The sequence below is a fragment of the Embiotoca jacksoni genome, unplaced genomic scaffold (assembly GCF_022577435.1).
Source record: "Embiotoca jacksoni isolate LCO1_2020_lvr unplaced genomic scaffold, fEmbJac1.0.p SCAF_7, whole genome shotgun sequence".
Classification (NCBI taxonomy): Eukaryota; Metazoa; Chordata; class Actinopteri; family Embiotocidae; genus Embiotoca; species Embiotoca jacksoni.
The window spans coordinates 19,565,317-19,576,588 of NW_027185425.1; the positions used below are offsets into that span (position 1 = coordinate 19,565,317).

The following is an 11,272-nucleotide window of genomic DNA, read 5'->3' on the forward strand; positions in this document are numbered from 1 at the left end:
GGTCCACATCCCCGCTTCTAAGGAAGCACAGAGGTCAGAGGTCGCCCCTTAATGATGCTGTGCTCGTTGTGCTGATGTTGGGCTCCGCTGAGCACTGGAGGCTCTGTTCACTTCAGCAGATCCACAGGGGATCAGCAGCTTCACCTTCATGCAGTATGAAGTCAGCGTCATCAGCTGTAGTTCATCTCAGTCAGCAACCTTTTACAATCCTCTCCTTCCAGTGAACTGACCTTTGCATTTACAAGAGAAGCCTCAGATGTTTATTAATGCATTAGTCAGTAAACAGGCGTCTGTTCCAGGCCTGTGTGGACACGGAGGGTTTGACTTTATTTTTACTACTGGTTGTTTTTATGCATGCAGCCTTGAGGGGATGCTTGTGTGCGTGGCAGTATGTCCCTTATAAAAGTTGCTTCTATCCTTCAACGACAGCATAAACCAACAAATAACTTCAAGGAAATTGGCCTCCAGTAATGGAGCACGAAGGCTTCTCAAATAAGATCTTTTTTTTTTCTTTTGTTGTAGCAAAACAAGATATTTGAAGATGTCAACAATCAACTGTACATACAGTACATACATAGTGTTTATGTATGTATTTATATTATAATAAGCAGAATGTGTACTAGAAAACAAAACAAAAACATGAGATGGAAAAAGCAAATACAAAAAGCAAAGTATGTTGTAAAAGAATCAGCACTTGAAATCCGTGTTGTTGACGCGTCTGCAGGAGTCGTAAGAGACCAAAAACAGACAAGAAAAGGGTGCGAGGGTCAGGTGTATTTTTGTGGTTGCCACAAATACAATTGCTAATAAATGTTACCGTTGCCCCTCATTTGGCCACATCAATTTATATAACCAATAACATGTTTATGCTTTGTTTATAAAATGCTGTGATGTCACTAATTAGCCACAAAAAGGGAAACATGAAATCCTGCTTCGATTGAAAGGTGTTATTATGCATTAGGGTCCCAAAATGTACATTAAACATGTACATTGAAGTACACTTCAACTTTTCTATTCAGTTTGATCTATATGGCGCCAAATCACATCTCAGGGTTCTTACCATCCAGTAGGAAGGTAAAGAAACTTACAATGTTATAAAGAGAAACCCAACAGTTCACCAATTAACACGAGTGACATTTGGAAGAAATGCTTTACATTGAACAGGAAGAAACCTCAGACAGAACCTGCCGGCCATCTGCCTCAACCAGTTGGGATGAGGGAAAAGTGGAGAGAGAAAAGAAGAGCAGAGAGACAAACAGAAAACACTGGGCAGGTTGGTGGGCCAGTAGCCAAAGATCAGAAACATGCAGCCAGAGAAACCTGCAGAAAGGTTGAGAGAACAGAGAGGGACAGCACACAGGAGACAGACAGACAGACAGACAGACAGATAGATAGACAGACAGACAGACAGACAGACAGACAGATATGGAGTTAATATCATCCAGTCGTGGAATATAAATATAAATACATGAAGAGTGAAAGAGAGGAACGGTGAGATGCAAATGACACATTTAGAAATTTAATGAAACACTGAAAATAACCCTTCTTCAAATATTGAAGCACTGACTCAGAAGTCAGAACTAAATGTTGGTGTTATGCAGCATGACTTTCCATCGTGTGTTTGAGAGCTCAGTATTGATCTCAGTATTGATCCGTGTCTCTGTGGCGTCCAGGTGACGTTCCGTACGAGGATCTACCACTGCAACATCAACAGTCAGGGGGTGATCTGTCTGGACATCCTGAAGGACAACTGGAGTCCTGCTCTCACCATCTCCAAGGTCCTACTGTCCATCTGCTCCCTGCTCACTGACTGCAACCCTGGTAAGAGCTGCAACACACACACACACACACACACACACACACACACACACACACACAAACTTGTTGTCCTTGTCATGTCTCTCCAGTTTTAGCCGTGACAGGTTGACTGACGTGTGCATTCTGTGTGGATGATGTACGTTGAAGTGTGTCACTTTGAGGCTCCTCGCAGCTCAGTAGCATCGTGTTGCTGGTTGGAGTCTGAAGTGTGTAGCGTTGGATGCTTCATGGCCGCTGGGCGCTCCCAAAAAATCTTATGTAAACGTTCCGTTACGGCTGCAACACAACACGATAGTTACAGAGAGTCAAACAAATCCTCCAACAACATACAAACAATCGATGTTTTACACTATATTTCATTTTATTAAAGTGACGTCTGTTCGTGAGAGGTGATATTAAGGGTGTATATTAAAGGTTTATTTTAAAGGTGTATATTAACGGTTTATATTAAGGGTGTATATTAAAGGTTTATTTTAAAGGTGTATATTAACGGTTTATATTAAGGGTGTATATTAAAGGTTTATTTTAAAGGTGTATATTAACGGTTTATATTAAGGGTGTATATTAAAGGTTTATTTTAAAGGTGTATATTAACAGTTTATATAAAGGGTGTATATTAACGGTGTATATTAACACTATATTAACACTGTATACTAACGGCATATACAAACGGCGTATATTAACGGCATATATTAATGGCGTATACTAACGGCATATATTAATGCTGTATATTAACACCGTATATTAAGTGTGTATTAACGCCATATATTAAGTGTATTAACGCTGTATATTAGCGCCATATATTAACCCTGTATATTAACAGTGTATATTAACGCTGTATATTAACGCTGTATATTAACAGTGTATATTAACACTGTATATTAACGCTGTATATTAACGCTGTATATTAACAGTGTATATTAACGCAGTATATTAACGCTGTATATTAACATTGTATATTAACGCCGTATATTAACGCTGTATATTAACAGTGTATATTAATATTGTATATTAACGCTGTATATTAACGCTGTATATTAACATTGTATATTAACGCAGTATATTAACATTGTATATTAACGCTGTACATTAACGCCATATATTGACAGTGTATATTAACAGTGTATATTAACGCTGTATATTAACAGTGTATATTAACACTGTATATTAACGCTGTATATTAACGCTGTATATTAAGTGTATATTAAAGCTGTATATTAAGTGTATATTAACAGTGTATATTAACACTGCATATTAACAGTGTATATTAATGCTGTATATTAAGTGTATATTAAAGCTGTATATTAAGTGTATATTAACGCTGTATATTAACACTGCATATTAACAGTGTATATTAACAGTGTATATTAACGCTGTATATTAACACTGTATATTAACAGTGTATATTAACAGTGTATATTAACAGTGTATATTAACGCTGTATATTAACAGTGTATATTAACACTGTATATTAACAGTGTATATTAATACTGTATATTAACACTGTATATTAACAGTGTATATTAACACTGTATATTAACGCTGTATATTAACAGTGTATATTAACGCTGTATATTAACACTGTATATTAACAGTGTATATTAACAGTGTATATTAACGCTGTATATTAACAGTGTATATTAACAGTGTATATTAACACTGCATATTAACAGTGTATATTAATGCTGTATATTAAGTGTATATTAAAGCTGTATATTAAGTGTATATTAACGCTGTATATTAACACTGCATATTAACAGTGTATATTAACAGTGTATATTAACGCTGTATATTAACACTGTATATTAACAGTGTATATTAACAGTGTATATTAACAGTGTATATTAACGCTGTATATTAACAGTGTATATTAACACTGTATATTAACAGTGTATATTAATACTGTATATTAACACTGTATATTAACAGTGTATATTAACACTGTATATTAACGCTGTATATTAACAGTGTATATTAACGCTGTATATTAACAGTGTATATTAACAGTGTATATTAACAGTGTATATTAACGCTGTATATTAACACTGTATATTAACACTGTATATTAACAGTGTATATTAATACTGTATATTAACACTGTATATTAACAGTGTATATTAATACTGTATATTAACACTGTATATTAACAGTGTATATTAACGCTGTATATTAACGCTGTATATTAACTAGTAGTAATTTTACTACATGAAGTATCACAGCACTGCATTCCCTCATGTAATGCTCCTCTGTTCAAAATAACAGACTATTATTTCTCTTTTCACACTATTACTACCTCTACTTCTACTGCTAATGTTGTTAATGATTCATCATCAATCATTTGTGATGTCACAGTGGACATGACATCAAATCTGGTCAAACTCGGGACATTTGGTGACAGAGACACTTGAAATGTGTCAGAAAGTCTGTGAAAGGAGGCAGTGAGCCAGTTCAGGTGTTCTGAGTATCATTCATGTTTCAATAAGTGCAAGATCAGGACCGAAGAAGGTACGTTACACAAGCAGGTGGGTTTTTGTTGACATTCATGGTGTTGTCCAACATGACAACACCCCCTCACAGCATGTTAAAACACAAGTTTTAATCCCCCCCCTCCCCCTACTCACAGGATGTGGCTCCCTGTGACTTCCTGGTCCTCAAAAATGGGTTCAACTCAGTTGCTGATGTTGATCAAACCACGAAGGTCCAAGCTTCAGTCAGTGGCATGAAAACAGCATCAAAACTGGAAAATCTAAAGTGTTTTATTCAACTTGACAAAAAGTGGGCATGAAAGATCGTGTATGATATGAGACACCAAACATTTGTGGCTCTTAATATTATACAGACATGAGACCTACAAATGTCACAGGTCCAAAATTTTGGACCCAAACTGAAGCACACCATGAAAAACGTTCAAACCCGACCTGCTTCATTAATCTGTACATGAGGGGAAGCCGAACCTGACGCTAATATACCGAAGGATAATTAGACCTGATCCAAAAGCGGTCGATCCAAACAGACCCGTCAGAGAAAGAACCAAACACAGGCAGCAGCATTATGTGTCATTAATTAACTCAAAGGAAAGAAATAATGATAATAATAATTCTGAGTGAATCTAAACTCATTTGTTTTCACGCAATAATTGATAGTTTTATTTCCACCTCCTGCACCAACTCTAAAAGCTTTATGAATGGAACCGGGAACCGTTTGGTGCATTCGGATCCACTGAGGTTTTACTTAGAGACACAGGGACCTGACCCGAGTACACTGAGTGGAGTTTGAGTACTGATTTAGGTCTTGGTTCGTCAGGATTAAGTGGACCCTGAAGACCAAGCACTGATGTGGTTCCAGGGTCTTGCATCCTCTGCGCTGCCTTGCTCAGAAGCACCTCAATAACAGAAAGCACTCTCATCTCCATTAACCTCTAATTCTCTCAGTGCGACTGAGAAGCAGAGAAGACGACTGCAGCTCATCCTGTTTCAACATTGTGTGGTAAACTGTGAGCCGGGCTCTCCGGCTCCCTTCATTGCAGCTCAATCAATATTTAAGCAGGACTGGCTGGCTAAACACAATCCTGTAAACAGCTGACAGCGTTCGCTGAGAGGACGTCAACATTTTTTAAAGCTAATTAGAGCCATTATGGCCCAGTTGAGCAGCAGCGCTGGGACTACCGCTGGAGGAACATGCTGCCTTTTATGGACCAGTTAAACCCTGTTCAGCTGGTCCTCTGCTACCAATGCAGTTAATGCTGGTTGGTTTAAAGTATTAAAGTGAAGATCAGAGGTGATAATGCAGCTGCTGTAAAAGACAATGTGTCCAATATCACCAGAGTGAGGGAACGGGCCAGGAGAGTGACAGGTGATTTCAGATGTGAATAGTGGGGGTGGGAGGTGTGTGTGTGTGTGTGTGGGGGGGGGGGGGGGGGGGGGGGGGACTGAGCTGATTGTTGAGACCTCTGATGATAGCTTGTGTCCTCTCGGGGGGGGGGGTTGCTCTTTGATAAATGTGGCAGCAGAGATTCTTCCTCCCGGGCTGAAATGAGAGTGGCTCTTCCTCTCCTCCTCCACTCGTTCACATGCTGCTGAGATTAAATGAGCCAATTCCTTTAAAGTAAGATACAAAAGAGATTTGACAGACACCTAGCCCCCACCAATAAAAAAAAAAGAAAAGAAGTCCCCCCTCATTTTTGTTACCCACGCACTTTGCTTCTCTCCCTCTTTCTGCTTCTTGCCTCATCAGAACCGGTCCGCTCTCTGAACCTCTCACCACCAGCTCTGTGTTTTTAAACCCAGCCTGGAGCTGAACGTGGGCTCTGGATCTCAACTACCCTAAAAATATCTCTCCTCCTCCTTCCGTCTGAAGATTTCCTCTCCCGTGCAGGCGGAGATCATTGGCATGTAGCTCATTAAAGCGGGGGAAGAGGATGGAGTGACAGTTAATCAAGCGTCCCCGGGCTGCCGTCCCTGCTGTCACACCACAATGAGCCCTGTATCACGCTCCCACAAGCACATTCTTCCACCTAAAGTGACCTGGTGGCTGGTTGAAGCTCGGCCACATGCCAAGTCAGAGCTGGTATCTGAGCTCAAATCCAGCCAAGGGCGGCTGTCGCATGTCAACTCTTTTTTTTTTCTCCACATCTGCCTCCGTGGAAGGTCCAAAATGTAACCGTACATATTTCAACAAAGCCGGATGGACTCCAGCTCAGGGACTTCTGCTGCTGGTGCTGAGGTTGGATCGTACATCTGGCTGATTTTAAGCTGATAATCAGACCGTCTTTCAAAATAAACATACCTGCTTTTTTACCTCAGTAGCTTCAGAGGTGTCAGTTTGTCACACTTGTGATAACACCTGCCTCTCACTGCCTTCAAGGAAGGATTTCCTGTCTAAAGTGTGGGAGATGAAAGCAGTTGTTTTCTCCTCAGCTGGTGCAGCTCCTGCTTACATCCAGTATTAAGTGGCTCAAAACAAACTGAAATGGTTAAAAAAAAAGGACTGAAATCACTCCTCATGCGGACGTTGTTGCCATAAAACAGAATTCCTTATTTTTTCCCATTTGACCCTCCAACTCAAAACAACACGACCATTCGTCCCACGCAGTCTCTGAAATATCACACCTGCAGCCTCCGAACAATTACATGACAAGAAGAAAACAGAATAAAGTTTAAATCAGTTTAAAACCAGAAGAAATCTTACAAACAAAATGAATCTGTTTTTACAAGTCATGAATGTCTTAAAATATTTAATTCACTATCTGGTTACCCCGAAGAGCTTTTTAGATGACGAGCTTTCCTGCTTCTGTAGAATCACTGAACACTCCTACTTGTGATGGAGGAAGTTCTTCTTACCAGTTCCAGAGGTGAAAAGGAGCTTTATCTGTAAACGTTGTGGGACAGAAAGGGTTGGGATTCTACAACATTTGATCAAATCTGAATCTAGCGATGAGTCCTTCATCAAATACGTTCAAATATCTTTATTGTTATTGCTTTTAAATTCATTTTTATTCATTCATTTTATTTTCACTCTGCTTTGGGTCCCAAGATGTCTTTCTGGTCCTTCTGTTGTTTTCAGGAGGCTGATGGGAGCTGACAGATTGTTTTCTATTCACACAAAACCTCACCAGGGTTCAGACAAAACTTTGTTTATTTAAGATCAACAGCCCACCTGCTTCAGATAGTTTGAGTCATCTGGGTTTCAGTGAAGTTGGAGTATTATGATGGTGTATCACCACTTTGGTCTCTGGTCTCCCACAAGTCTGAAGCTCGCAGTCATGTTTAGCCCTCAAGTGATTTACATTCTCTCTCCAGCCTGGTATCATGTCGCCATGTTGCCACTGTACAACATGAAGTAGATTATTTTCCAAGCAACATGTTTCTGTGCTTCATTATTGAAGTCTCAGGAGCTCCTTACTGTTACTGTAGAGAACGGTATGTGATACTCGTCATTTTCTGCATTTTGTTTAAACTTCCATCACATAGTAAAAGAAAAAAAAACAGCTTCATTGTCTCTTGGTTGCCAGATATGTGCTGAAAGTTGCGTTTTGTCGAGTTTTGTTTGAAACAAAGTGAAACTGAGACACAGATTCATGTTTCTCCTGATGGCTGGTGAGCTGCTGTGTGTATGAGTTAGTGAACGGGAGGTAAAAACTGGAAAGCGCTTTTTATTTACAACATCCAGCCAGTATTACATCAAAGCCTGTAACACATCGGTCCACTACATCACACTGTGTTAGTGTCACCTAAAACATCAGTTCGCTTTTAAAAACAGAACTTTGTGGTTGAGTTAGGAGATATCTTTAAAGAAATACACTTAGTTTTGTGTTTGATTCGTCCAAACACACCAACCTACATCCCAGCTCCATCAATCAAAGTCTGTTGGTGGAGCACTTTTCATACAAATACTGTCACATAAATGCTTTACAATAAAAACAACCCTCTCACTCTCTCTCTCTCTCTCTCTCTCTCTCCATTCACCCGCAAACCAATAAGTGACAAGTTAAAGATAAAAGAATCAATAAAACAGGAAGAAGAACAGAGGGACGCTGTAGATCACACAGATGTGAAATGAGGAAAAAACAGAGGCACAATTAAAAGTAAAATAAAGTAATAAAATTGAGAGGGTGACGATATGTCAACTCGTAAAAACAACCAAAATGTATAGATTAATGAATACAATATATAAATCTCTATTAAAAGTTCAATAAAAAACTAAAATATTGTAAAAGAATGTACGGAGAACTAAAAACAACAAAACAAAAATGTAAAATTAGACAATTACATTACAATTACAACAAGTGAAGATAAGATAAATGAAATGTGATTTTCTTTTTCCACATGACCTTTGGACCTTGGTCATGTGAACGTGTATTTTCCACACCGATGGGAGGAAAACGTTTTGTTTTTTTATACAGTAAACTAACAGACTCATGGCTGCATGACACTCCTTGACGTCACTGATTTCTTTTGACATTTCTCAGAATAATTCAGAAAAAAACAATAACCAATAACCCAGAATCAGGTCCAGCTGTGTTTGGCTCCATCTGCCTCTTGTGTTTGTGGACACAAACCAGACTTCTTGAGGATCTCGTAATATGAAGTCCGATCCTTCCAGCTTGAAGCCGGAGCACCGTTACATATAAGGACTCATTCATCCAGAACTATGGGAGTAAGCCTGTAAAAGCCCCAATCATTGAAAGCCCGGCAGGGATTAGTGCGGAGGGGAGTGTGCTGCTTGTTCAGCTGAGCTCATCACGCTGCTGTCAGCAGGCCGAGACCCGCAGGAGACGCTCCGAGACCCGCAGGAGACGCTCCGAGACCCGCAGGAGACGCTTCGAGACTCTGCACCGTGTGTGTGAGGCTCCAGGAAATTGTTTCTCTCTGTCACCTCCCTGAGAAATGGACCAGCGGCTCAATCAACAGCAGAACCGTAGGCGTGTGTTGACCGAGCGGACGTGTGCTGTGTGTGAACCGACGGGCCGAGTCGGCGTGCCGCCGGAGCCCTCCATGATCACCTGTGATTTACAGCCGTGTGGACGTCCCGCCGTGATGTCCATAAAGTGTCGCCGCGCTGCGCGTCCAGCTCGACGTCAGACTGCGGCGATGGCGGAGCTCCGTTTGTTTGACTTACGGCTTCTTTGTGCTTTTCACTGGTTGTAATAAAATGTCTATGCATTGTGATGAGCCGAGGTGGTCGGCTGGAGGTTTCTCCGCCGCTTCTTGCTGTGATATGCCGGGCCAGGTAATTGGATGTCAGACAGCGCCGTGTGACTGTTTGTGTAAACATGCTGCATGTCCTCATAAATAAAACATCCCTCACAGGTGTGCAGTTTTGAAGGCTGATGCTGATCTCACACTTCCTTCAGGAAATCTGAGTTTGTGTTACAATGTGGCCTTGAAGAGGTCCAGTACAGATTGTTTATGACATTAGTTTTGGAGTTCTTGCTCCTCAGTGGATACACCCTCATGGTTTTGGTAAACTCTTCACATATTGATCGTCCATCAGACTAAAAGCTCTTCTAGTCCAGGAAAACTGTGCAAATGTAACACGCAGATCACCAAGTTCAGTTAAAGTTATGAACCATTTGGATCTCATTGACCCTCAAAACTTTCCACTAGTGGCTCCTTCAGGTCTGATTTCAACATAGTTGGAAAAAGATTTGTTGACATCAAACCTGCTCAAACATTTGCAAAGCAGATTTCCATTGTTCATTCTCCTGTTTTCTTCCTCCATGTCTTCGTCAGCTCGTAGTTCACTGGTGTAATTAACTCCGTCGCAGCTTCGCCGGTGGTGATTGTTTGCTCCGGTTGAACTGAGGTCTTCACACCGTTTCAACCATTGTACACATCCAGGGTTCAGTGTCTCAACAGGAGGAACCTAATGATTAGTGGGCAACCCGTTGTACCATCAGAGCCACAGCTGCACACAGCTGGAACCACCCATCTTCTTCTGAGAACTGTAACGCTCCTTTGTTTTCTTGTACCACAAAACCACGTCTAACTCGGCCGCTGACGTTGATCAAGCGACAGGAGTCCCAGCTTTCACCTGCTCTGAGCGCATCGCTGGGCTGCACCTCCTGTATGTCTTCCACACCGGTCCATATCTGATATTCAACACTTGATGTGACTCCACAGTGAATGCTCTCCACACAGATGTGACAGTTTGCTGCACTGCATCTCACTCTGCTCTCTGTCCTGTGTTGCAGCGGACCCTCTGGTCGGAAGCATCGCCACACAGTACCTGACCAACAGAGCCGAGCACGACAGGATAGCCAAACAGTGGACCAAACGCTACGCTACATAGACCAGCTCCAGATCTCCAGGACCCCCACCCAACACACACACACACGCACGCACACACACACACACACACACACACACACACACACACCTCCAACACCCCCCCTCCTCTGGAATCTATGGAAGCACACCCGCCCGTCATCCACCCCCCCGCCCCCACCACTCCCACCCCTCCCTGAGATACGAACTGTTGTTTGTTCCATGCTGACTTGAAAAGCTTCTTTTTTATACAAAGAGTCTATTGGGATTGTATTTTCCAATACACTGAATGTTGATATGGTCATGAAAAGCTTTAATACTGTTATTGTTCTTGTCGATGTTGTTGTTCTTATTGTTATTGCATTGTTTATAACATTGTCGCCACCCTGGTCTTCTTCTTTATCTAAAAGCGTGCGTGTATTATTCCCGTCTCATGTGATGTAAAAATGTTCATACTGAGTGAGCGCGTTTCCTTTGCTTTGCGTTATTTTTCCAGCTCATGGTCAATATTAGTGCATGGCATCAGGATGTGTTCATGCAGTGGACATGTAGTCACGGTATTATTTCTGTTGTGGCATGGAGTGAGCCCATCATCATGTATGACGGTAGTGCTTAGTTTGCTGTACATTTAATGCCTTGTGAGAAAACATACTCATTGAATACTCAATTAAACACTGGCTGTAATGTGA

The 11,272-nt window shown here is 41.0% G+C and overlaps 1 protein-coding gene across 1 annotated transcript in view; it reads left to right on the forward strand.

Annotated features, from left to right (window-relative positions):
• The window catches only part of LOC138215054 (ubiquitin-conjugating enzyme E2 E2-like), a 71,848-nt gene extending 60,576 nt beyond the window's left edge, over positions 1-11,272 (forward strand). Inside the window, exons 5-6 of the mRNA XM_069177004.1 lie at positions 1,674-1,821; positions 10,511-11,272. Coding sequence (XP_069033105.1) covers positions 1,674-1,821; positions 10,511-10,608 — 246 coding nt within the window. The 3' untranslated portion in view covers positions 10,609-11,272. The remainder of the gene's footprint in view (positions 1-1,673; positions 1,822-10,510) is intronic.